Genomic DNA, 27,484 nt, shown 5'->3' with positions numbered 1-27,484 from the left:
GTATCAACGCATGCAATTTAAAAACAAAACAATGTTTTAAATGCATTTTGTGTGTGTGTGTGTGTGAAATAGCTTTAGTTGGCCTGGTACTTCTCGTGTAGCCCAGACCAATCATGAACTCCTGCCTAAACCTCCCAAGTGCTGAGAATACATGCAGATACCAACCAACTATAAAAAAAAACAAAACCCAAAACCCAAAACAAACAAAACAACAACAACAACACGCCCTTATAATTTCATAACTTAAAAGGCCCGTGTTGTGGAATACTGTCTTTCAGACATGACACAACTACTGTTGTCCTGAAATCTGGTCAGCTGTGACTACCTAAGGGACACTAGCAAGATGCAGGCTATCTGTTGCTTTTTGGAAATATATGAGCAGCTTACAAGGCTCATGGCCATCTCTCCTCCCTGTGTGCATGGGTGTACATGGGTGTGCGTCTGCGTGTGTGTGTGTGTGTGTGTGTGTGTGTGCAGTTAACACTTGCTGAGAGAAAGCCTTCTCTGGTAGTGTGGTTGCCCATATATTGCTCTTGTTTCTGAAAGTAACTCTAATTAAGTTCATTTTTCCACCACACTGGACCTGGACAGAATCAGTTCTTTGCTCTGTCATGGGTCACCTGTCTAAGGTAGACAGACAGAAGAGGTCGTACAATAGCCTGACACTCAGACCTTACTTCCTGTCTGCTGGCAGAGCTACTCTCCTGGGTCAGCCCTCCTCTGAAGAGCGAAGGTGGTCCCCTTGCCCTCTGCAGAGCAGTCTGCCCAGCTCTTCCCCTGTATCCCTGATGCACTGTGGACAGAAGCCTCATCTCCAGCTCCTTTCACACTCCCTGGGCTCTCCCCACCTCCTGTGACCTCTAGTCTGGTCCAACGACCTGGGTAAGGGTGTGCAGGGGTCCCAAGTTCCCTGTTGGTGACAAATGAGACTCTGTACAACTTGGAGCCCTGATGTGTTCTTGTGCCTTGCTAGGCGAAAGCTCTCAATGAACTTCCACCAGGAACAGTGTGGCCAGGCACCAGAGGATCATGGAGACCCCGTTTCTTAGAACTTGTGAGCAGGAACACAAGGCTAGCACCATCCATGATCACTGTCATCATTGTCACCTCACAGAACTCCCTTTGTCACATTTTGGTCTGATATATTGTCTCTCTACCCTCCCTTCCTGAACTGCATGCCCCACTGTGAGGCCTGCTCTTCCCTGCCTTGGCTCTGACTTCGCTCCTTCTCCCCCACCCCCTGATTACCCTGGATGTCCGTCCACTCACCGTCTCTGCATACACCACCATGGAGCCCTGCTGGAGCAGCTTCAGATTCTTGCTGTATTTGACATTGCCAAGCCACATGCAGACCCGGAGGTAGGCTGTGAATGTGTCCTGTCCTTCGCCTTCTGGGTACTGAGCCAGAGGCAGATCAGTCCCATGGGGGTGCCATGGGGGTTGGTGTCACTCCCCGGTCCCCGCGGGAGACAGGGGTGTGGGTGAGGGAGAGACTGAGGGAAGGGCTATGAGTTGCTTTGCAGGAATGCCACCCTTCTGACCAAGTCCTGGGAGCAGGGGCCCTCACATCAAACTCCTGTGCTAGAGTCAGGAGTGCAATAGGACAAAGCTCTGTGCTGATCACCAGCACTGAAGGGTGACTGAGTTCTGCCCTGGTGTTCATAGAGGGAGACATCAGGCAAAGAGAAAAGAGAGGGTTGCTCAAGGTGGGTGAGGCTACCTGGGAAGCCCGAGGAAGGTGACAAGGGCAGCTTTGGTGACACTAGCTATCATCTACTGCCTACAGCTTCATCACCATGCTCCAACACTTTGCTAAGTACTCCAGGCCTCATACCCTAGTGAGGGTGTCACTAAGCCCATGGGCCTTAGGAACATGCTGAGACCAGGATTCAGTCAGGCCCCGGACAAAAGGCAGAGGCTTTGCATGGTGGTAGAAAGAACAGAGAGCAGGCATATTTGGGATCTGGGAGGCCCAGGGCGGCTTGTCTGTTGAGGGTTGACACAGGTGATCTGGGCAGTCCAGGCAGGCTGGATTTTCCCTGAGAGGCAACAGGAGCCATGAAGGGGCTATGAGGACCCTTGTTCTCTCCAAGAGAGAAGGGGGATCCATCAGGCTTATGTTATAGCTTGCTTCTGATCTGAGGAGCCGGTATCAAATCTTACACTCATAGAATGTTCTGGAAGTCACTCAGTTGTGGTTTGCAGGAGAGATGACAAAGTATTAGACCAAATGTAGACATGGGAGTGGTGAAGGGTGTGGGGGATTTGAGGAGCACTTACTAAAGATGTGGACTAGGTAGCAGCTCACATGCAGAAAAGTGTACCCCCTCCCTACCTCTGGGGACTGTATGAGCTCAGTTCTACTTAATACAGAAGCAGGGAAAGAGTATGTGAACCATGTCCTCAGGGGCTCTGGGTGGGCGTGGGGTCCCCCACATAGCTTTCTTGGAATCTCAGGGGTTCTGTCTGGGGTATTTGGGAACCACATCTTCCCTGGAAGACACCCCTTTTCCCCCACCTGTAAGAGGAGGTTCTGAATCTTCCCACAGAACTTGCCAGAGCTCAGGGGTCCTGCTGGGGAGAACAGGACGGTGTGGGCAGGAACCCGAGCATAGGCCACTCGCTGCTGCCTGGACATCAACCAGATCATCACATCCGGGAAGCTCTCCTGGGGCTGCCAAGATGGGAGAGCATCAGGACCTGGGTGGCCAGTTCCGGGCCTCACTGTCCAGCCAGTGCAGCCTGTGCCCACCTCAGGGATCACAGCGTTGAGACGGTGCAACCACTCCTCAGCCGTGCCCACCATGTTCACCGGCTTGGATTCCTTGGCCATTTGTGCTATTTGCTGCAGAAGCTGGTTACGAAGCTGCCATTTATTCCTGTCCAAGCTGTTAGCTCTGGGCTGATCAGTTATACATGGCAGAGGGTGCCTGCAGCCAGAACACGTTAGGAGGAAGATATGTGTACTGTGGTCCTGCTGCAGGCCAATATTCCCTTTCTAGCCTGGAGCTTCTACCAGACCTGTGGCTGTCCCGACCTGGGGGGAAAGATACTTAGCTCTCTCCCTAGGAAGCTAGCTTACCATGAGCCTGACTTAGGCTCTCACACTGCCCCATTCCCCTCTTGAAGCCCTGTAGTGTGCTAGGTTGTGGGTAGATGTTTTCCAAGGAAGAGGCTAACCAAGCCATTGGGGGTGTGGAGGCCTGGCACAGAGAGACTTCCCAGTGAGCTTGAAACAACACGCTGGATATGATGAGCAATGGCAAGAGGTGAGGTGTGATAAAGTTGTGGGCTATTCTAGGCAGTAGAGGTCTCCTGTGTGCTGTGGACATGGAACGTGGCCATGGAGCCATGAAGACTGTGCTGGACTGGAGTTCAGAGATGTTCTACATGGGCGGGGAAAGCAGCTATGTGTGGGTTCAAGCTGGGGGAGATCTGAGGAGTGTTCCTGTGGGGTAAGGGTCCATTGGGTGCTATGCAAAGCCTCTGGTTTCTAGTTTGAGGCTCACCCAGCTCAGCCTAAGCCAGCCCCAGCCAGGGTACTCAGTTCCTACCGGCAGTCCTCCTGCAGCTCCTTCAGCAGTTTCTCCCACTGTTGGAGCAGAGCTGGATCCCTGGGATTCCGTATGGATTTCAGGATGTCCAGGTTGGTTTTCTGCCCGGGGAGAGAGAGAGAGAGAGATAACCGGCCTCAGCCTGGAGCTCTCTGGGATAGGCTGAAGAACTGACAGGCGTGTAACCTGATGATGTCAATTCCAGACTGCTGTGCACCCTAGCAAATCTAGGACACCCCTTCTTCCCTACTTCTTGCACCCAACAGAGGAAATGGGTGGTAGGAGATGTGCAGATGCCCATCTGTAAACAGGAAAAATATGCTCTTTGACAAGAACAACTGTGTTGACAGTCTCCACCGAAGTGACTGTCTGGGTTAAGGCGGCAGCAGTCATTGTCATCCTGGCAATGCCTGCAGTGATGGTCCCAATGATGGCAGCTGTAATACCAAAAATCCTTCTTTCCCTGGTGTAGGGGTTGTAAAGTGTGGGACAATATTAAGAGGCTGTTTGACCCATCGTGGATAGCCACTTATGCTATGATGGGAGAAATTGTCATACTAATAATTTTTTTGTTTAAGTGTCTCACACAGCATATTTCCAGGCAAAGCTCCATAAACAAGGTAACCCCACCTAGCCTCTCTGAATTCCATGGTACTTCTATGGCCCTAGTTCCTCTCATGGCTTCAAAACTGGCACATCACTATGACTTCATACATATTGTTAACGTTGTGCTTCTATCCTCAAAACTGCCTACGGATTTTTCAATACCCTACTGCCCTGCCACCTCCTAACCGTTCTCTTCCCCTCTCAATCCCCGTCTCTCCGATCCTAAACCTCTTGACTCCTGTACTTCCATGGCAACCTTAATTGCACTGCGCAGTAACTGCATCTCTGCATTCCCATGGCAACCCTAGTTGCACTGCATAGTAACTGCATCTCTGAATTCTGCAGCCAGTGAGGACGAAATCTGTTTATTCATAGTTGTGTCTTCAGTGCCCAATGCTGTGTCTGGCACACTTCTCAGTGATGTGGGATCCTAACGCTGTACACCAGTGAGGGGCGTGACTGGCTTCCTAGTACTGGGATGTCCATTCCTTGGCCTCCCATCTACCCCAGCGCCCTCCTGCACTCTTACCAGGCGATCCCGGGTGATGTGGAGGAGGTTGAGGCAGTTCATTCGGAAGCCGACATCCTCCCAGTTGGAGGTCACAGCCACCACGGGCTTCATGTTGTACCAGGGCACATAATGGTAGGTAGTCCCTAAGTCACAGAGACACAGGATGGAAGGGGGTGGGATATCTGAGGAACCAATAGAAGGTCCTAATCACTGTCTCCTCCTGTGCTACCTCGGTTCTCATGGATCTGCTAACCATGTCAAGCCCAAGCCCGGAGTGGGCAGTTGTACATAGCTGGTTCCTACTGGATATACACTGTGTTCAGAGTATCATATGGCTTTTCAAAGCCCTCGGTTTACAGGTAGAAAATCAGGTTGGTGCTGGGAACTGGAAGAGCCATGAGAGCCACATCTCCCTTAAAGTACGCTTTTCTTGCAATTCCCTGCTTGTGTTGGCCTCAAAGACACGAAAAATCACAAGTGCTCAAAATGTCTAAGCAGCAGAAAGCCTGGCAGGCCAATACTCAAACCTTGAAAAAGTTGAGCTTCTTTTGTAATTTCCGGACATGTAAATATGACAGAAAGCTGGGCCCTACCCAGTGTGGACAGTTTATCCTATGTCCTGTTTATCCTGAAAGATACATTGAGGTTCTAACCCTGCTGCCTCAATATACCATCTAATGTGGAAATGGGATAACAGATGATATAATTAGTTGACATGAGGTCATTCACTGGGGGGGCAGGATGGGTCCTTAAACCAATGTGGCTGGGAGACAGACAGAAAGATAGTGTCCCTGTGAAGACCCAGGATTATCAGGAGAAATCAAGGGATTGCTACAGCAGAGTAAAATGACTCATCTACCAGACAAAGAACACCAAGGATTGCCCTTAGCATCCTCCCAGAGAACCAACTGTGACTCCCTCACCTCCAGCTTCCACCTTCCTATTATCTCCTTGTTATTATTGTTTTGTTTTTGAGACAGGGTTTCTCTGTGAAAACCTGGCTGTCCTGGAATTCACTCTGTACACTAGGCTGGGAAACTCAAACTCAGAGAACTGTTGTCTGCCTCTGCTTCCTGACTGCTAGGATTGAAGGTGTGAGCCACCACAGCCTCCTATTGTCTTAGTTTAAGCTTTTAAAAACAACATCCTTGGTTTTGTTTCTTGTGTTTGCGTGGTTTGTGTATATGCGTGCAGGCCTTCACATGAGTGTGAAGGTGAAGGTTGGAGGACCACTCTCAGCAGTCAGCTCTCTCCCTTCCACCATGTAGGGGCTGGGATTTGATCTCAGATCATCAGGCTTTCACAGCAACCATTTCTGTCCACCGAGCCGTCTCCCCACTCCAGAGTTGCCCTTTTAAGCAGCCCAGTTTCTTGGGTAAGGTAATGTCAGACCTAGAATGAAATGTGGATACCCCAAAACCTCTGCTCTCAGGGTCAGGATGAGTAAGAGATGGCCCATCATCCACAAGGGGACTGTGAGAATACTTGCTCATCTCTACTATGGCTCTAGGTGGAGGGGACATATAACTCAGCTTAGCATCCTGAGACATGCTACTGCTGAAGTCTGAAGGATGCCAAAGGAGTGGGTAAGAACTGGCTCCTTGGCAGTGGCCAGGTCCCTGGAGTAAGGAACAGGCAGAATTCCCTGGAGAATGAAATTCGAGCTAGACCTCAAAGAATTCCCACAACATGGAGAGAAAATTAGCAGTTTAAAAACAACACTCACATTCCCCAACCCAGCAATTCCAGTTCTGCTGTAAATACCCTACAGGGAGGCGAATACAGCCTGACTAGGGGATGTGCAGAGAAGGCTTCCATAGCAGCTGTAATTGGAATGGGCAGAGGTTGGAAAAGGCTGAAGTGCCATCAGCAATAAAAGAGATAAACAAGTTATGGCAATCAGCCATCCCTTAGGACTGCCGAGGAACTGGTTTAAGGACACCCTGTGTACCAAAATCCAGATGACCAGGTCCCTTACATAAAACATGTAGCATTTGCATAGGATCTACCCTCACGTCCCCTCTATTCGTACAATCTACAGAGTATATATTATTACCTCAAGTGAGGCAGGGTCTATGCAAATAGCTACTACTCTGCTATAGGGCATTCTTTAGAGGACAGTGACAAGAACATGTTCAGCATAGATGCAGGTGTGTGTGTGTGTGTGTGTGTGTGTGTGTGTGTAAGTGTGGTCTGTGTAGAGTAGGTCTGAGAATGATGCTTGTTGCACAATATGGGGAAATCAGAGGATTGTGTCAAACATGACTGTTGCATGCCTTCTTTTACTTTCTGCCTGTTCTTTTGAGGCAAGGACGCTCCTAAAACCCGGACCTTGGTCTTGTTAATTATTTTATTGTGTTTGTCTCTGTATCACATTTGTGTCTGATTCATGCAGGGGCCAGAAGAGAGCATCCAGTCCCCTGAAACTGAAGTTACAGATGGTTGTGAGCCACCATGTGGGTGCTGGGAACCTAACCCAAGGTCCTCGGAAAGACAGAGCAGCCAGTGCTCTTAACTACTGAGCCATCTCTCCAGCCCCCGGAAGCTCAGACTACTTGGCTAGGTGACAACCAACACGGCCCAATGATCCTCCTGTCTCTACTCCAACCTCAGCTTACAGGCTTCTTACAGGGGAACTACAATATGAATTCCAATCCTGAGGCTTGCACAGCAAGCCCTCCCAAATGCCGAACCATCTCTCCAGTTCTTAGTTCTTGTTTTGGTACTTTTCAATTTCTTCGTCTTGGGTAATGCTTATTATATATACATTATATTTATACATTGTATGCATACATTGTAATACTTCTCCTGTTTACACTGCTGGTTCTATCTATCTATCTATCTATCATCTATCTATCTATTTATCTATCTATCTATCTATCTTCAATCTACAGGATCTCTCTATGTAGCCCTGGCTGTCCCTGAACTCTCCATGTAGACCAAGCTGGACGCAAACAATTCACCTGAATTGTCTGCCTCTGGAGTGCTGGGACCAAAGGCCTGCACTACCATACCTGGTTCATTTTATTATTTTTGATGCCTGGTTAGTTAAATCTGGCTGTCCATGTTTACACATGGCTGACTATATTCACACCGTGGCATTCTAAGTACATAGAAGTGCAAGTAAGAAAGCTACAGCCATATCCAAGTGTATGCTGTTCTGTGGCCACATTTCACAAACTGATGACGAAGGCAGAGCTTTTCAAAAAGAATATGGGTGACACATGTTCTTTAACATAGAAGGATGAGATGGAACTTAGGAGTACAGTGGCCCTCGGTGGGTACCGTTAAGTGGCACAGGCTCCCGGGATGTCTGTATCCCACTTCGCCATCTGAGTGCTATTGTTTGGTGTGTTTGTCCTAGGATTAGTCACTGAGCTGTGTGCTTTGGTTTGTGTGGTTTTCCATGAGTATGTTATTCTCGAATCAAATCTTTACTTAAAAAAAGTGAAAAATCGTGCAGCCCTGCTGAGCAGGATGGTGGAGGAAGCCACCCGCTGTCCTTCCGTCCCAGGGGCTATGGCTGGGTTGAGCCTGTGCTGACTATGAGTAGTTATTAATTGTAAAAATATACTTTGCTGTTAGTATCATGTGCATAGAGAAAAACAGTAAGGACAAAAAGGGCAAAGCCAGCATGTGCGATGTAGTGCATGCCGCACAGTGAGGGCAGTGCCGCGCATGCAGTGGTAGAACGTGACGCTGAGAACAACAAGTAGGAGAAAGGAAGCACTGGCAGGCCAGTAGGAAAGATCTAGAAGTTTCCAGATGTAGCCTGGAAAGAGCCCAGTGTGAAAGATATGGACAAGAGACTTAAAAATAGGAGGAGTGGGGGGGGGTGGAGGGATGTAGAGTGGGCTATAAAAGAGCAGGTTACTTCCAGAAGGAAACACAAGAGAAAACTAGAAAGAATGATTCCCAAAAAGAAGCCCCTTTAAAATGTCAGGGATGGCTGGGAGACACCCGTTTTCGACTCTGGGCTTCATAATCAATAAAGAGGTCCACGACTTAGGTTCTGAGTAGGAGCCGGGGATCCAAGATAGCAATTTTCTTCTTCCCTTCTTGGAGAACTTCCAAATGCAACAAGGCAGAAAATCAGTCCATTTTCAGCAAGCAGAGAGACAGGGATAACCTATAGACTCAAAATATACATGAGGACTGCCAAAAGCAACCCAGCTTCCTCAGAAACACAGAGGAGCAAAGACAGCAGAAAGCAGGACCACAGCGGGAAGCACTGAGGAGCAAAGACAGCAGAGAGCAGGGGCCACAGCAGGAAGCATGGCTTGTTGGGAGGAGGCTGAAGACTGACCTCAGAAATCCACTCCTGAGGAAACAAGGATGAAATGCGAGCTCAGCAAACAGCCAAGAGAAAACAAAAACACCCAAGAAAGACAACTCTGAGAAGCCCCAAAGGGACATTTAAACCTTGTAGACAATTCACTGAGGCATAAGAACTTCTCAAGTAACCAAAATGAAATGGAAAGACAGAGTCAAAAAGAGAGTGGGGGTGGGGTGGGTGGGGCTGTGTGAGGAGGAGTCTGGGAGGAGGGGGGCTATGATCGGGATGGAAAGTGAATAAACAGATAAGTAAATTAGGGGGCTGGAGAGATAGCTCGGTGGTTAAGAGCACTGACTGCTCTTCCAGAGGTCCTGAGTTCAATTCCCCACCCACAACCATCTGTAATGGGATCTGATGCCCTCTTCTGGTGTGTCTGAGGACAGCAACAGTGTACTCACATACATGAAATAAATAAATAAATAAATAATCTTTAAAAAGAAAAATAAGTAAATTAATGGGGCAAAGGGGACCAGGGAGAAAATGATAACTAGAAGACAACCAAGGGAAACTGGGAACCCCATCTATGATAGCCCCAGTAGAAGTGAGTGATAAGCACATGATACACAGATCTGACAAAAGATTTAATGTATAAACCAATAAGAAAGATACAGCCAAGTGATTGTATACTGGAGGAGAAGATGGAGGGGGATAAGGTAAGGTGACATATATACACAGATGTCCAGCCTTTGTTTATGATGAGAAAGAGCACGTTACGCTCACGTGAAATGGTTTTTCACATCCAATAGCGTGGCAAAATCAAATCCCTGGCAGTATCAAGTACTGGTGAGAACAGAGAGTAAAACGGATTCTCATCCCATGCTGCTGGGAGTGTAATTTGGTATAATCGCTCCTGCTCTGAGACTCCCCCCCCCACCTCACCCCTAGGTATATAATTTAGAGGAACCCCTGTTCTTGTGACCAGGAGACATGTGTGAGAATGCTTACAACGAAGTTATTATACCAACCAGCTTATCTATATACACTATATAATTTGTGGTCTGATCACACAGTGGGATGCATTCGGGAATGGAAATAAAATGTAGCTACCCAGGGTCAAGTCATGCTGGGCATAAGGCATAAGGCATAAGGCATAAGGCAGGTGTACGTGTATGGATGGAGTCCTGTCACATATGTCACACGCAACAGCAGAAGAGCATGCTGCTCCTGGGTTCCACACATGGGATCAAAGCAAAAAAGAAAGCCAGGGGTTGATGAGCTTAAGAGAAGGAAGGGGTCATGCTTATTTCTTGACCTTTTAAGGCTTTGGTTGCCATCTATGTATTAGCCAAATGATAAATTTGTGAGACGCCACTTTACCCTCCTATAAACTACACACATGCATCTTCAGATACTTTTTGCATACAGATTTCTAGCTATAAACCCAGCAGAACTTTGTTAAATGGAAGAAGCCAGCTGATCAGAAAGGACCATATGTCAGACTAGGAAAATGTATGGAGACTTAAAGTGGATTAGTGGCTGTCTACAGCTGTGGAGGTGAGAGAGCTAGGAGGGGGGCTAATGGGCCTAGGGCTTCTTTGGGAAAAGAGGAAAGCAGTCTAAAACGGGCTGTGGTGATGGTTACATAACTTCGAAAATCCTAAAATCCATGCGATTGTATGCTTTGAAAGGGCAAATTATATGTTATGGGAGTTATATCTCAACAGAGCTTTTATTTAACAGTGTAGGTAGGGAAGTGGGGCCCACAGAAAGCATCCTGATGTGCGCTGAGCTGGTGAAGCTGACAAAGGGAAGGGGAGACTAGTCAGGAGCTTTCGAATGTGAACATGAACCCACATCACCTACAGGCCCCAACAGTGTGCTAGGCTCTATTCGTAGATTCTTGTGATATTTATAGGTCTGGAGTGGGGTTAAAATCTGCCTTTTTAACATGCTGATGCTGTTGGCCCAGGGACTCTAGTGAACAGATAAAGTTCCTGATTAGTTCACAATGTTTGAGGGGATGGACAGATGGATGGATGGACGGACAGACGGACGGATGGATGGATGGATGGGGTGTCTGGGAGAGTGGACAGCTGAACGTTGAATGATTCAATACATGGATTGGGGCCTGGAAAGATGGCTCCCTGGATAAGAGCTTGCTGCACACCTATGAAGACCCAAGTTCTAATACCATCGCCTGTGTGAAAAGCAGGTTGTGGCTGTGTGGGACTGAAGTGTGCATGGTGCAGACAGGAGGATGGCTGGCCACCAGCCTCACTCCAGGTCCCTTAAGAGACAGAGTGAGATGGAGTGACAGAACAGGACATTCAACATCCTCCTTTGGCCTCTGCGAATGCACACACAAGCTCATACATGGGCACAGACACCACACGCAGAAATAAGTTAAGCAGAGCAATGGGTAAAGAGGAAAGAGACCAGTAGATAATTGGATGGCTGGTGGCTTTCTGTTCTTGAGGTCACTACCCCCTAAATGAACTATTTGGCAGGTGACTTCACCACCCTGAATGTCGTTGTCAAGTGACTAGATGTGGTGTTCATGCCTGTCAATCTAACACTTTGCAGCCTGAGGCAGGGGGACCATGAGATCAAGGCCAGCCTGGACTGCATAGTGAGACCCTACCTAAAAACAACTGAGAATGTTCAGGAATGTTCTATGAGCCGGTTCCCTTGGGAGAGTCTCAGGCACACATGGGCTGTCTCGGTTTCTGTTTGAATCTGACAGTTACCGTCGTATATCACCGGGCTGTGATGTGTGGTGGACACGAGAGGCTTGTAGTTTGGATCCATCTTGTTTCCATAGTGGCCCATGCTGACCTCGAATTGAATCAGGTCCTTAAATTTGGGCATCATGGTACAGGAGAGAAAGATGACGCACAGCCCATACTTTTGGCGATAATACTGCATCTAAAACAATAGCCATGAACACAGGCGTCCTCAGTACATCCAGGATGAGTAAAGCTGTCCTGATAGGCAGGGGACAGAGTACCCTGGTTTTCTCCTAAGTGTTCTGTACTTCACTTTGGGTTGAACTAGACCGTTACTGAAATTGTGCACTGGTTGATCAAGGGCAGTGCTCCCAGGATCTCCTGCACCTGCTCCACTCTACCCAGCCAGCCGGTCCCCTTCCTTTCTGAAGCTGGGCAGGAGGGGCTCCTTTGTGGTTAGGTTTGGCTCTGAGTTGAGAGAAGTAGAGCCCCCCCACACACAAACATACACACACAGACACAAACATACAGACACACACACACACACACACACACACACACACACACACACACACACACGATCTCTGCTTTCTTTTCCTCCCCTCCCCTCCTGGCTGTGGTGCCATATGAGGGTCCATCCTTGGCTCTCAGCTCCATCCAGTCCATCTACTCTTCCAGGACCATTGTTTCCAAGACCACAGATTCAGTTGTGATGTGCTTATTACTGCCTATGTGGCTAGCAGGTTTCAGGCTGAGCTATGTGTATGTCTCACAAGCTCACTAGAGATAGGATCTGCCATCTTCCATATTCTTTTCTTTATAAAGGAAGCCCACCTTGGTGGCAGACACTGCTGACCACACCGTCTCCCAAGACTGAAAATGGGCACGAGCTTGCAGGAGTCAGCCTCACTTTTGTCTTTTGTCTGACAGGGGTCTCTGGACACTGTCTCTGAGTTTACAGGGTCCCTGACCACTAGGGATTTGGCTCTGCATGAAACCCCTGGAAGACTCTTGGGGAATACTCCAGTAGACTGACCAAGCATCCTTATATTCCCAACAGATTGGTGATCAATGTCTCTTGCCGTGTCAGAAATGCCCCCTCCCCAGACATACACACAGTAGGTATCTAGGGGATGCAGAGAAATCCCTCCTTTCCTGGGTTACTTGTCTCCTCTGATTACCTCCACCTGGGTCACTTCCTGAGACAGATCCTTTATTATCAAGTCTTGCTGAGACTTGATCTTGGTGACTATCTCCACAAAGATTCGGCCGCGGTAATCTAAACCATCCCGGACAGCATTCATGATGCACTGGAGCAACAGAGAGAAAGGGATGATCCAAAAAAGAGTGAACAGATCTCCCTGGTGCCCACACAGCAGAGGTAAGACTATCCCCTGCTTGGGGATGGCTCCACCCACAGCCCTGCTAAAGAATCCCAGGATGCCTCAGGGCAGAAGAGTGCCCCTCTTGTTCAGGGGTTCATTCTGCCAGCTGACCTGGAGGAACTTGAACTATACAAATGTTCGGAGCTTGGAGGGGGTGGTAATCAGCCGAGTGAGGGTTCCCAACCAGGCCAGTCAATGTATGTTCTGCCTCTGTGTTGAAAGTGATTGGTCCAAGAAGATCACAGAAGCCCAGAAAAGACCAACTAGGGGGATCTCCTGCCCTTATGGGCAAATTCCCTGCAAGGGCTGACTGGTGGGAGACAAAGGCTGAGGAGCCATGGGATGACATGGAAGATGAGACAAAGCTTGTGACAACTCAGGGCTTCTCTCACAAACTCCATTCCAGCCTTATTACGCAGCCCCACACGCTCTCTTCTATTTATCTTATTTTATGTATGTGTTGAGGGAGTAGGGCGTGCCATGGCATGAGTGGGGTCAGAGTTGGCTCTGTCCTTCCACCATGTGGGTTCCAGTATCGGACACAGGTCACAGGTGTGGTGGCAGGAAGCATCTTTACTGGTTGAGCCATCTTGCCAGCCTCCCTCCACCTCACCCTTTTAAAGATAAGACACTGCTGTGTAGTCCAGCTGGCTCTGGACTCATGATCTTCCCAAATCAGCCTCCTGCATGCTCTTGTTCCCTTCTTGACTACGCCAATTTGAGTTGGGTTTCCAGCACTAATCAGCAATCTTGAACAACCCTGTTTTGTTTTGTTGTTGTTGTTGTTTTTTTAAACCTGGTGTGCTTTTTCTACTTGTGGGAAACCCACCAAAGTTTTCATCTTCAGTGTTCCTCAGTGACTAGCTAAAGCATCCCATTTATCCTTTTCTGGTACCACAGATTTGGACTCTTGTGCTCATGGCTATTTATATACCCATACCCACTGTCTTCTGGAAGGAGGCAGACAGAGGCCAGGCAGAGTCCTCCCTGGACATTTCTAATCCCCTGGTGCTTCACTCACAGTCAACCTAACCTCTACTGCCCCACACCCCGCAAGCTGACAGGACAAACTTACAGTGCCGTCCTCTGAGGTCCTGAAAGGGGGCTTCTTACCCCCACGGAGAGTCAGGAAGCTGGGGCCAAAGCAGGGCAGGAAGCCAGAGTACATCCCTGGAAGGAGATAGAGTGTGAACTCAGGGGCTTGGGTGGGAGAGATGCAAAAGGAGGGGTCCCAGGAAGGGAGGGGTCCCAGGGTTTACTTGCCTTGGATCTCCTCGCCGGTGGACGAGATCTGGCTGAGGCACAAGCTGGCCGACCCAATCTCATCCTGGCATTTGTGTTTGGAGCTGGGAAACACACTGCAGGCTGAGCCCCAGCCCAGTTCTGCCTCTTCCTCCCCAGAGCATGGATCTGCCTCTAGCCTGTTCACTCACCAGTCCATGACTCTGAATTTGATGTAGCTAGAGAGGCAGGGCAGCTGCAAGGGAAGACGGGTGGCAGTGGGGTGAAGGTACACTAGTGTGACGTGGTCCTCAGGGGACCTTGCAAGCAGTTGGGAGGGTCTGCCTCAATCACACACAAGCCAAATTTATCCCTGTGTTTTTGTCTCCCAAGCTTCCCACATATAGGAGCTGCTGGCAAGGCCCTGGAATGGTATAACATCGTGTTGTGTTCATTTGGTTTGTAAGATTTATTTTGTGTAGACGAGTGTTTGCCTGTGTCTGCATAAGTACACGACGTGTATGTTGGATGAGGGCACTAGATGCCCCAGAACTGAAGTTACGGGCTGTTGTGAGCCTCCACGTAGATATTTGAAGCTGAAATTGGGTCGTCTGCAGTAGGGACAAGAGTGCTTGACAACAAAGCTACCTCTCCAGGCCCTGTCTTGTATTCTTGATATTAACATGGACCCCAGTTTGTTGAAATTTCAGGGCTGGGGCTGGTAAGACAGTTCAGTGGGTAAAAGGGATTGGTGTGCAAGCCCAATGACCTGAACTCAACCTCTAGGAAGAGACAGCTCCTTCAAGCTGACCTTTGACCTCCACACATGTACCCTGACACATGCATTTCCCCACACATGTACAGTCTCATGGGTATCCTGGGAACTGAGCCCAGGTCCTTGGTTAAGAGCACCATGTGCTCTTTCTTTTTCATTAATTTATTCACTTTACATCCCCGATGGTGGTCTGCCTTCTTCCTCCCCTCTCAGTCCCACCCTCCCACCTCTCTTTTCCCCCTCCCACTTCCCCCAGGTAACAACCCACCCTGGCACATCAGGTCTCATCAGACTAAGTGCATCCTTTCCCACGGAGGCCAGACAAGGCAGTCCAGCTAGGGGAAAGGGATCCAAAGGCAGACAAGGGAGTCTGAGTCAGAGAGAGTCTCCATCCCCAATTGTTGGGGAACCCACATGAAGACCAAGCTGCACATCTGTTACATGTGTGTATGGGACCTAGGTGTACTCTATGCATGCTCTTTGGTTGGTAGTTCAGTCTCTAGGAGCCCTGTGGGACCAGGCTACTTGACTCTGTAGGTCATCTTGTGGTGTCCTTGACCATTAAGCCATCTCTGCAGTCCGTCTGTGATTTCTTCGTATGGGCGAAAGGACACATCTAATCTCTAGAATTTGGTTGTATGGACTGAGTAGCTTATCCTGGGCTTCCTCGTGTTTTGCTGTATCGTGGGTTTCCTCTTTTGCTGTGCTCAGTTCACCCTAACTTCCATCCACACCAACACGAACACCAGACTGTCCTTTTTGAATGCAACGAACAGGAGAGAGGGCATGAGGGAGTAGCCATACCTGAATCTGGAAGGTGAGGATTTGGTTCCATATTGGGTTGTCGGACTGGCTCTGTGGATTTGTCCTGAGCTGAGAACATCCCAAGGCTTAGTCAGTGCTAGCCTGTTCCTCCCTCCTGCTACTGGCCCTCCCTTCCCACCCCCTTGTCCAGTCCACTTCCTGCAGTGCCTAGATGGATGGGCCGATTCTTAACCCTTGGCCTAAAGTTACCCTCAGACAATAATTCCTTAAGAGCCCCAGCTCCATTCATTATCTTAAAATGTTTGCCTCCATACTTTTTTAGAGCAGTGTTGGGGAGCTGAAAACCCTCAGTTTTACACACGCTAGGAATGTGTAATTTTTTGTTTTTGTTTTATGTGTTTTTGGGGGGATGTTCTTTTCCTTACTTATTTATGGATGTTTTACCCACATGTGTGTCTGTGCATCCCATGATGCCTGGTGCCAGAGGAGGTCAGAAAAGGGTGTTAGTACTCCTCTGGAACTGGAGTTACAGATGGTTGTGAGCCACCACACTGGTGCTGGTAATGAACCTAAGTCCTCTGGAAGAGTAGCCAGTACGCTTGACTTCCAAGCCAGCCCTAACTTTGTCTTGCTTTGAGGCAGGGTTTCACTAAGTAGCCCTGACTGGCCTAGAACTCAGTATTGACCAGGCTCTGGCCTGGCATTGGCAGTCATCTTCCCACCTCCCAGCTAGCACTGCCGACTCTGTTACATGAGGCATATACAAAGGTTTTGTTAGGTCAGTTCCAATAGGAAAAAATGGCCAAAAAAAAAAAAAAATGGCTGGTGGCAATAGCAGCCCCTCCCCCTCCCTTTTTAAATTGAGGCACGTCTCATATAGTCACGGCTAACCTCTAATTCCTGGTCCCCCTGTCTCTTCCTCCAGAGTGCTGCGGTTATAGGCATATATATATATATATATATATATATATATATATATATATATATCATATGTCTAGCATACATTTTATTTGTATTGTATTGTATTGAGATGGGGTATCACTATGTAGCCCTGGCTGACCTGGAACTCATTATATGTAGACCAGGCTAGCCTCGGACTAGGGTTCTGCTCTTCCCCCTCTCTCTTCCTATACATTGCTTTTCCTAGGTGCCACTTCCTCTAGGTCTCAGACCCTTTCTGTACCTACCTTGTCCCCAATCAGCTCTACCTCCAACACAGGAGTGGCTGACTTGTAGGTGCCTAAAACAGGAGATAAAAGGACTTCTGAGACAGTCGCATCTATTTTTATGGAGGGGTCAGGAAAAGGAAATGGGGGGGTCTGAACAATTTTTAATCTGCCACTGCCCCCCACTTTAGCTTGGTTTCCATTTTACACAATGGTTCCAGGGTATGTACATGTCGTGAGTGTGTGTGTGTATGTGTGTGTGTGTATGTGTGTGTGTGTGTGTGTGTGTGCATACAGGATGTCTTAGAGAAGCCCAAGTCTGCTTCTATACACCAAGACCAAGTCAATGGCTTGGAGCCTTGAAAATGTATCTTGGAAATTATATGCTAGGCAGTGGTGGCACACGCCTTTATTCCCAACACTTGGGAGGCAGAGACAAGCAGATCTCTGAGTTAGAAGCCAGCCTGATCTACAAAGCAAGTTTGAGGACAACCCGGACTACAAAGAGAAACCCTGTCCCAGGGAACCATGGAGTTTCCTCCCCTCCCCTCCCTTCCCACAGGCTCTAACTGGAATGGAGGTCCTCTGCACAGTAGATAAAGAACTGTAAGTAAGCCAGGCTGACTGGAACTTCTGTTGACTTGAAGATCTGGATCTGGGTGTTTTGCTCGTAGGGCAGCTTTTGATCTACCTGCAGGTGCCAGAGACGTGGACAGGGTCGGGCTCAGAGGTAGGGAGGGCTCAGCCAAGTTCACCCACTATTGACTTTCCCGACTTCCCATGTGATGCAGGGAGAGCGGACAACCCTTTATGGCACACCAAGCAAAGGTGGTGTAGGCCAATGGCCACTTGGAAGGCTCAAGGAGGCAGCCATGTAAGATATTATTGCAGATTGGGAAGAAGGTGGCAGCCTCACCAGCGCCTGGTCCCCCACACCGAGGGCACAGATGGTGACTTTCAAGTAACCTCTGACTCCGCTGGTGGTCTTATTTCGCTGACAGAGGCCTAACCATTTCCTCAGGAGTGTGTGACCTGGGGAGGCAGAGCCAATGTGAGACCCTCTAGTCTGTTTGTCTGTCTCTCCCCACCTCTCTCTCCTGAAATAGCCTTTGTTTCCAAGGAAAATGGGGCAGGTGATGTCTCACACGCACCGGCTCTCATCCAATGGTAGAGAAGAACAGAAGTCCCCTCGACTACTACACAAGGGTGGTATGCTCACAAGGCTGCTAGGGCCTCTGGGGAAGGAGGGCCCTCTTTCCACCCTGGCCTGATGCCAGATATGGAGGCAAACAGCTCTCCACCCCCAGATCTAGTGTCAACCTGTATGAATGTATGTTATGGCCGGATCACAGTAGAATCCCCCACTACGGTCTCAATCTCTTGTAGACTAGTGGGTACCAGAGCTGGGACGGATAGGATGCAGGAGAGCAGAGGAAGGATGTTAGTGGGCACAGGATGCAGCGGGACAGGAAGGGATGGGATCTCTACAGCAAAGTAATGGTGGGTGACAGTAATGGCGTGCTTCAGAATGATAGCGAGGATATTGAACATTCTCAATACAAAGAGATGAGAGCAAGTGGGAGGCCAGCCTAGGTGTATATGAGATCTTGTCTCAAAAACACAAAACCAAAATGTCGGCCTTAAACAAGACATCCCACTCCTCTCATGTGCTCTCGAAAGGTCAAAAGACCTTGTGGAAGACTGGCAGGAAGGAACCGAGGATAGGGAGGCAGGCTGAGAACCGCCATCCACCAGGTACAATGCGACCATTATGTTCGTGACCTCACAGCGGCAGTGGTTACCAGCTCTGAGCCTGAGGAAGGCTGACCCCAGTAACAGTCAGCCACAGATGGAGGAGGGGCTCATGGCTGCCTATCTGTCACGCTGAACTACTGGCTATTGACAAACTTTAGGACATGTGGAGTCTTTAGTTGAGTATCTACCATTGAGCCCACCAGGCTCCAATGGGTAACTCTAAACCCATGGTCACACAGATGGCCCTGGTTAAACTCAGTGGATCACAAAACAAAATAAATATGTAAATGTGAGAAATATGTATAGGGACATGTACTGGATGGTTTTGTGTCAACTTGACACAAGCTAGAGACAGCATAGAGGAAGGAGCTTCAGTTGAGGAAATGCCTCCATGAGATCCAGCTGTAAGGCATTTTCTCTTAGTGATTAGTGGGAAGGGCCCAGCCTATTTTGAGTGGTGGCATCCCTGGGCTGGTGGCTGTGTTCTATAAGAAAGCAGGGTGAGCAAGCCAGTAAGCAGCAGCCCTCCATGACCTCTGCATCAGCTCCTGCCTCCAGCTTCCTGCCTTGTGTGAGCTCCTGCCCTGACTTCCTTGAATAATGAACAGTGATGTGGAAGTGTAAGCCAAAGAAACCTTTTCCTCCCCAACTTGCTTTTTTGGAATGGCGTTCCATTGAAGCAATAGAAACCCTAGCTAAGACAGTGTGGGATAGGGGTAGGAAAGGGTGGGAGAGAGAGAAGGTTGGGTTGAGAAAATACTCAGCAAGCATTGTGTGTGTGTGTGTATAAAAATCTCAAAGAACACATTTAATTAGCTTATATCTATCTATCTATTAAAATTATCTATCTATTAAAATAATATGCTTAAAAAGAGCATGGTATGGGGCATGTGCCCATGATCCTAGGACTTGGAGTCTGGTTCATGAATTCCAGGCTAGCCTTGGCTACATAGTAAGATCCAGCTTCAAGAAAAACAACAAAGCTGTTACTGGCTTCAGAAATTAGAACTATAACTTAAGAGTTCAACACAAACTGAGCATTTGACTCCCCCTCCCCCAGTGTGTTGAACTTTTCAGAGAAAGATGCTATTAGTATAAGTCATGGTAAAACATACCATAAAGTAAATATTTTCAAGCAGACAAGTACTTTGTGATATCTTCTCCCTATTTTCTGGGGATTCTGAGGGATTTTTTAACTTCTTATTCTACTTTTTCCCAGAAGGCTCAAATGTTTGCATTATCTGTCACCTACCTGGGGAATGGTAGATAAACCCAATGTCTGTCTGAAAAAGATAAGAGTAAAATGAAGATTAGCTTTGGCTTGATTTCTTTTCTTGTTTTTGTTTTCAAACAGGTTTTCACTGTACAGCTCTGGCTGTCATGGATCGTACAAACATTGACCAGGCTGGCTTTGAACTCACAAGAGATCCACCTCCCAGTGGTGGGATTAAAGGCATTAGCACCATGCCCAGTAAGCTTGGATCTTAAATGTCCCCCAAAAGCACCATGCAGTAAAGGCTTGGTCCCCAACCTGGCCATGTGGGGATAGGAGAGCCTTTAGAAGCTGGGGCCAAGAGGGAGGGTTGTGGGTCTCTGGTCATCACCATTTTGAAGGAGATTTGGAGAAACCTATTGTTGTTTATATGTCTTCCCTTTTCTCAGCTGTGCTCTTTTTTAATATATGTGCCACCACAGGCCCAAAGAGATGGGATTAACGTCTACAACTGGGAGCCAAAATAAGTCCTTTCTCATTCTATGCTGAATATTACTGCTGTCTGGTCTAGCAAGGGAAAGTTGTGCAGCACAAACCAAAACCAAGATTTGCAATTCCACCTCATCCAGAGGCCACATTAGAGCAGTGCTTAAGTGTCGATTTAGTCTGAACTCTGTAGAAAAAAATGGAAGGACCGTTGTCCCTGATATAGAGGAGGCTACTAAGTTTGAAAGATGCCCCAAAGGCTTAACAGCTAGTCAGAGGAAGCCTGTGCTGGAAATATCTAGAATATACACTTAACTCCTCCCTTTCCCTGGGGAGGGAAGGGACACTCTATGCTAGGGATAAGGATGATTGAGTGGTCTCTGGCAGAGACTACAGGTGACTTTTTCCTCCTGGGAGAGGGCATTAGCCTAGGCCTGAGGGAGATGCTACAGGAGAAGCAGCAGTGTGAATAGGTCAGTGCCCAGGCTCCACAGATCAACAGCAAGACTGCATAATAGACCTGCTTTTAAACTTAATCACTGGCTTGCATTAGATAAGCAAAAGCTTCTTACACACACACACACACACACACACACACACACTATTAAATAAAACCTTTCATTTAAAAAAAATAAAAATATTAAAATTAAATACAAATACTAGGTTGGGCATGGTGGCTCCTGTCTGTCATTGCAGCAATTGGGAAGCTGAGGCAGGAGGATGGCCATGAGGTCAAGGCCAGCCTGAATTACATAGTGAGTTCTTGGCTAGTTTGGACTATGTCACAGAATATCTTCCCCTCCGACCCCCACTCTGTCCTCAAGGGCATCAATCTCTTTCTGGAGCTCTTCAGCACTTAGGGTGACCTTCTTGGGCCCATGAATGGAAGCTGAGACTTGTCCAGTGTCTATAGCACATGACAGTGGGTACCAATCCTTATCCGAACCTGACACACTCTAACCCTCGCGACGCTCCCTCAGGCTTCGCACAGTGTTATGGTAGTGGCTATTGCTGTTAGCATCTTGCCGCTGAGATCCACACGTGGATCTGTGTGAGGTGCCAGGTCCTTTCCCCAGCCTCCCCCTCCATCAGGGCTCACTTGGAATCTCCCAATCTCTGCTGTAGATCTTGATGCCGCAGAGTCCACCGCCTGCAGGGAGTTTCCAGAAAGATCTTATCATTCACAATGTCAATTACCCCTACCCGCTGTGGAAGCAATAGCAAGCATATATCTGGGGGTTGGGCTGTCATGTAGCTGAGGCTGGCCTCAAACTCACTGCGTAGCCAATCATGACCTTGGACTCCTGACACTCCTGCCCCATCTCTGGGGCTCTGGGGTCCCGGGTATTAGGCCACCAGCCCACCTCACTGAGCCTCCTATAGCCAGCACTTGTATATTATTTTTCTTAGGTAGTTCTCAGAGGAACCTTGTGAGGTTCATATCTTTAAATTTAATTTCATTGATGAGGATATTGGTCAGAGAGATCAATTCACTTGTCCCAAAGTAAGCTGATTCAATCGACTCTTTGTAGTACATATTGTTCTAGTTGTTTCCACAGTATTATGTGCCCAAATATGCCCAAGAACACAAAAATGCTCTTCGGTGGTGGTGGTGGTGGTGGGGAGCTTCCCCCTCAGCCCTGTGCTGGATACTCACCCAGAAGGCACTGGATATACAGTCACCATTGTCACTGGCTCCCTCTTATTGGGGAATGGGGTATGTCACTCTGGTGACAAGAGAATTTGGCTTCCCTGTTCACCCAAGCATGCAGCTCAGGCCCCCACCAGTTGGCAATCTCTAATAACACTGGTTGAATGAATGGCAAACAGATGAGGTGTTTGGACCACAAAGGGGAACGAAAGTGTTGGAGATGCTGCCTTGGAGACAGGCAGACACATGACTCCAACTCAGAGTGTTCTCTGATACTGAGGTAGGACAAGAAAATGGTCCCGTTTAGCTGGAAACCAGTTTGACCCCTTACCTCGATTGAGATGTTCTCCTCAAAGAACTTTGCAGGAACCTCATGGAAATTCTGGAAGAATATCTGGAACAGAGAGAATGGGGACGGGATAGACAGTTTCTTCCACTACTTTATTCAAGGACCTACTACGCTTGAAGCTTTGGGATAAAATGCTTCCTCTACCGTCAGCCTCTCCCCTCTCCCTTACTATATGACCACTTCAGTGACTCTCGGCTTATGATTACCCACAGAACCCCCAGAACCAGAGGGTTCCTAGGCTCCCAGGGGGTGTTCTGCCCAAGGCCTCTCTAGAGAACCTAGCCATTCAAAACCGGCTCACTGCTCCAAGGTAGCTATTTGAGCCCTGTGCTCCTTCTGGATTGCCCTGCCAGTCTGCTCCGCCCTCCTCTCTTCGTCAGCTAGAACCTTCTTTTCCCTCTGCACCCTCGGACTTAAGTCCTCCATGGCTGTCATGAGCTATCCATGGTGGGACCCTAATCTGCACTGCACACTCCCAGACACACCCTTCAGCTACAGCTTGGCATGAAAAAAAAAATCAAATCTGCTTCTTGCTTCCAAGTCTTTGAATTATCTCCCTCTGTCCTTTCTATCATCTCGTAAGTTCTTTCTTTATAGTTTCCGTAGCCTTTCCTAATCCCTCTCCACTGTCCCAGGACCTGGTCTTGTGGCTTCCATCTTCATTCATCTAGTCACCAGCACCTTCAGTTTTCCTGACGCCGTGCTACTGGGGCTCAGCAGTGAAGAGATGTGTGTGAGCTGGTGTTGCTTTCCATAGCCCCGCTAACAGTCTCATCTGTCTGCCCTCCCCTGGAATTGTGTGTGGGTTCATATGCTATGTTGCCATCAGACCACTAGCAAAGTTAACCCATCCTATTTGTCCAACCCTGAGTAGAATGCTTGATGTGTAGTAGGTGCTCGATAAACGCTTGTAGCTTACAGACAGTTCACTTGGGAAGCAAGCTTGCCGGCTGCTTCCGGGGAATGCCCGGCTCCTGGCTGGCTCCCCTGCCCTACGCGGCTTGTTCCGCCTACCTCATTGAAGAAAGGATTGTTTCCCATCTTGATCCGAGTAAGATGCTGCTGACCTGCGATGTTTATCTTTACTACAGGTTTGATGTTGTTGCCCAGGAGCTGTCGGGCTTCAAACACCTTCACCCGAACCTACAGAGGGGACACCCAAAAGATCTGATCACAGGTGGATTTCCCTCCTCCAAAGGGGACTCCTCTCAAAAGCAAACCTTTCAAGGTAACAACACTCCAGGTACTACAGGTAGAGATCTATGGGGGAAGGCTGGAAGGGGCTGAATGTTAAAGAGCAGGCTTGGGTTATCAAGGGTCTGATCAGCTGCCATAAGGACCCAAACCCCTGTGACCACATGGACTTTCTAGTCTCTCTCTCTCTCTCTCTCTCTCTCTCTCTCTCTCTCTCTCTCTCTCTCTCTCTCTCTCTTATTTATTTATTTGTTTATTTATTTTATATGAGTACACACTGTAGCTGTCCAGACACACCTGAAGAGGCCACCGGACCCCATTACAGATGGTTGTGAGCCACCGTGTGGTTGCTGGGAATTGAACTACCCAGGCCCTCTGGAAGAGCAGTCAGTGCTCTTAACCTCGGAGTCATCTCTCCAGCCCCCCGCTTTCTAGTCTCTCACCTGAAAGTGTTGAGGTTTGGAAGCCAGAGCCCGGTGCAAGGGGAAGCCAGAGACCATTAGTTTCTTCTGGGTCACCTCATTTACAGTTGAGCCCAGGAGCTCCTCATTGCCTAAGGAAAAAGTCCAGGGTGGACAGTTTAGAAGGCTTTTAAGCCTTTCCCCCCTTTCAATCACTCTGTCCTCCATGACCTACTCCTGATAAAAACATGACCCTGATAGAGCACATGTCTCTCCCTGAACAAGCTCATGGGCCCCTCATTCTCAACAGTAAGGGATCCTTGGACCCTGTCCTTCATATGTGGGGGCTCTTGGAAATGGCCACCCTTATGTCTTTCCAGCCCTACTAAGAGAAGCCTGATGTTCAGAGGTGAGAACTAAAGATGGAGAAATGGGCGACATTGCTGGCTGGTTTGGGTCTACTTAACACAAACCTAGAGTTATCTGAGAAGAGAGATTGTCCCCATCAGATTGCCTGTAAGCAAGTCTGTGGGGGAATCTCCCTTAATGATTGCTGTGGGAGGGCCCAGCCCACTATGTTGGTTTCACTCGTGGGCAGGTGGTCCTGGGTTGTAGGAGAAAGCGAGCTGAGCAATCGTGGAGAGCAAGGCAGTAAGCAGCATTCCTCCATGGTCTGCGCTTCCGTGTCTGCCTCTCAGCTCTCATCCTGAGTTCCTATCCTGACTTCTCTTTATGGTGGACTGTGGAAATTAACCTTTCCTTCCTCAACTTGCTTTTGGGCATAGTGTTTATCGTAGAGATAGAAATCAAACTAGAACAGTGCCATTAGCCAGACGCATGATGATCTGACCATTAGGTTCATAAAACTTCCAGAGACCCTGGTCATAGTCACTTGGTAGACCTTAAGAATTGGGACTCACCAGGAAAGGGGATAACATTTGAAATGTAAATAAAGAAAATATCTAGTTAAAAAAAAAAAAAGAATTGGGTTTCAAAGGTCCCAAAGAACCCATTCAGATATGCTTGGTAATGCCCTAGAAAAAGACATACCTGTTATTTCAGTATCCTGGTCGTATATTTGGGCCACCTGTAGGGTGACAGTACACTGCAAAGCAAAGGGAGAGACTTGGAAGCCGGATCTTGAAATCCTTAATAAGTTATAGCACCAGCCTTTCTAGTCTGGCTGGATTCATGACCCCTCTTCCACGGGACAGGGCTATATACTGCATATGTGTGCATGTGTATATGTGTGTGTATGTATGTGTGCATACTGTGTGTGTCTGTGTTTGCAGCCACAGACTGGTAAAGAGATAGTCATGAGTTGCAATGAAGGGGGCTTGGAAGATAAATGAACTATAATGACATCAATGGCAGAGGGCCCGAGAGGCTGCAGAGAAGAGGGAAACGTGACTCAGGACCAGTCCTGAACCATGGTTCTAAATAGGGTGTCCACCCATGGCAATTTCAATGTCTCCTGACCTAGGGAAACTTCTATCACTACCTCTTAACTGATATCCTTCCTGCACAAACTCCTTCCCGACCGACCTATCCTCAGGATTGACCACTGAATACCCACCCCCTTTAAACGACTGGAAACAAGTCTTAGCAGCACATCCCACAAGCCCCTTTGCCTCTGGCTCGATTTGTCTCCACCTCACATTGTACCAATAGTACCGGCAGCCTGCCCTCCCTAAACCTGCCTTTCCTCCATGCCCTTCTGCAGGGGGACCTGCCTCTCCGGATGAGTAGACAAACTCATATCCTTCTGAGAGACTGGATGTACACGTGGGTTGTGACTACACTGCATATAACAGGATTCTCTCTGTGGCCACTTAGTTCAGAAGACCCCCATGTCATCTACAGAAAGCAGCCCAGGAGGAGGCCAGCCTGCCCTATGCTAGACTCTAGGAAGCCAGGCTGCCATCTCTAATAACAAGCCAAGGAGCCAAACAGTGACTGTCAGCACCCAATGGCCAGGATTCGATAAACAGCGAGATGACAGATGACCCAGCTTCTACTTATTTATGTTGTGTAAGGTGAGGGGGACATGTTTGTGTCAAGGTGCAAGTGTGGAGGTCAGAGGACAGCTTTGGGAGTCAGTATCCTCCCGTCTCCATGTGGGGCCTGGGGTTGAGCTTGGGTTATTAGGCTTCTATCTCATAGGCCCAACCAGGAAAAGCCAAATATGAATTTCAAACCAATCGCTTGGGTGAGCCTGTCTTTGGCTTCCCCAAAGCAGCAGCCTTCCATCGGGGCCCACTGAAGCCTTCCCCTTTCTTCCCCTTTCTCTCCCACAAAGCTTTTCCATTCCTCCCTGCCTGCCAACATTCAGTCTGGAATCCCAGTGTCTAGCCCAGGGACTGAGTCCTGGGGTGATAGAAGAGTGGATGGGAGATGGATGGTGTGATAACAGCAGTGTGACAGGCCTTCCCGGGGCACAAAGGATTCCTTTGTGGTGGAGCACTTGGGTGCTCCTGGAGCGAGAAGTTCAGCTACACCAGCAGCCCATGCTCCCCTGCCTGGGCTGCCTGGTGCCCGACTCACGTTAGTGGGCTTCATGGAATGGTTGAGCAGGATCAGGTCTCTCACAAACATGACTTCTTTCGGTCTTTGCGCCAGCCGCTTGAGCGGTACAGTGGCCAGGCCAATGAACCTGGGGGAGGCAAGGGGTAGGTGTGAGGTTCCCAGGCAGGACAGAGGTCTCCTCCTGTGTTCCAGGCTGGGTCCTGGGGATGATTTCACCCCAAAGCCGGAAGAATCCAGGTGAGCAGAGCATCCACTGGAGACCGGTGGGGGTAGCGTCTCCCTACACTCTATGGGAAGCTGCTTAGGAAATCCCAAGAAAACTGCATCATTGGATCGAGGATGAACCAAACAGACTCTACGTGCTGGAAAAGGCCTACGGTGTGCCGTGGATTCACTCCTAAGGGGATGTTAATCTGGGATGGATAGGAGAATTGGGCTTCCACCGAAGGCTAGGATTAGGCCAACATTCAAGAACTGTGGCTTCAAATCAGAGCTGCTGCTGGAACCCAGGTGTGCATTCTAGGCCCTCTTCATCTCTTGGTTCTCCTTTAATACCACCCTCCAGTTTTCCTTGACTGTGTGGAAGGGGTGCTGGCCCTTCATCCGAGTTAGTTAGAAGTGGGTTAGCAGTTGCTCAGCTGTGGCTTTGGTCAGTGAGCCCAGCTCCTCCTGCCTCTTTCTCCCTTACCTTTCTTTCTTTTTAGAAACTGTGTCCTGAAGTATGACTTTCAGGAAGGAATCATTTTCCAGTGGCTGATTCCAGAGGTGCCAGATTAGGGTCTGTGAGGGACAGAAAGAAATCGGTATTTTTTTCCCCGTTGCTATTTTCTTTTATTTTGAAATGGGGTGTTGCCGGGCGTGGTGATGTACGCCTTTAATCCCAGCATTCGGGAGGCAGAGGCAGGCAGATTTCTGAGTTCGAGG

General features: G+C 48.6%; 1 protein-coding gene across 1 annotated transcript in view; it reads right to left on the bottom strand.

Moving 5' to 3' along the window:
* Fer1l5 (fer-1 like family member 5) overlaps positions 1-27,484 on the bottom strand; it is a 46,558-nt gene that overhangs the window by 16,881 nt on the left and 2,193 nt on the right. The window contains exons 3-24 of the mRNA XM_021197609.1: positions 27,249-27,340; positions 26,579-26,687; positions 25,085-25,139; positions 24,077-24,186; positions 23,454-23,582; positions 22,422-22,484; positions 21,539-21,589; positions 19,993-20,023; positions 17,902-18,017; positions 17,556-17,676; positions 17,007-17,059; positions 15,859-15,927; positions 14,492-14,535; positions 14,322-14,404; positions 14,134-14,228; positions 12,855-12,983; positions 11,695-11,872; positions 4,690-4,814; positions 3,555-3,655; positions 2,753-2,930; positions 2,519-2,674; positions 1,270-1,398 (exon numbers count right to left, since the gene is read on the bottom strand). Of these exons, the coding sequence (XP_021053268.1) occupies positions 1,270-1,398; positions 2,519-2,674; positions 2,753-2,930; positions 3,555-3,655; positions 4,690-4,814; positions 11,695-11,872; positions 12,855-12,983; positions 14,134-14,228; positions 14,322-14,404; positions 14,492-14,535; positions 15,859-15,927; positions 17,007-17,059; positions 17,556-17,676; positions 17,902-18,017; positions 19,993-20,023; positions 21,539-21,589; positions 22,422-22,484; positions 23,454-23,582; positions 24,077-24,186; positions 25,085-25,139; positions 26,579-26,687; positions 27,249-27,340 (2,217 nt within the window). The remainder of the gene's footprint in view (positions 1-1,269; positions 1,399-2,518; positions 2,675-2,752; positions 2,931-3,554; positions 3,656-4,689; positions 4,815-11,694; positions 11,873-12,854; positions 12,984-14,133; positions 14,229-14,321; positions 14,405-14,491; positions 14,536-15,858; positions 15,928-17,006; positions 17,060-17,555; positions 17,677-17,901; positions 18,018-19,992; positions 20,024-21,538; positions 21,590-22,421; positions 22,485-23,453; positions 23,583-24,076; positions 24,187-25,084; positions 25,140-26,578; positions 26,688-27,248; positions 27,341-27,484) is intronic.

Source organism: Mus pahari, chromosome 5 (assembly GCF_900095145.1).
Source record: "Mus pahari chromosome 5, PAHARI_EIJ_v1.1, whole genome shotgun sequence".
Classification (NCBI taxonomy): Eukaryota; Metazoa; Chordata; class Mammalia; order Rodentia; family Muridae; genus Mus; species Mus pahari.
This window is presented reverse-complemented; position numbering and strand designations above follow the sequence as displayed.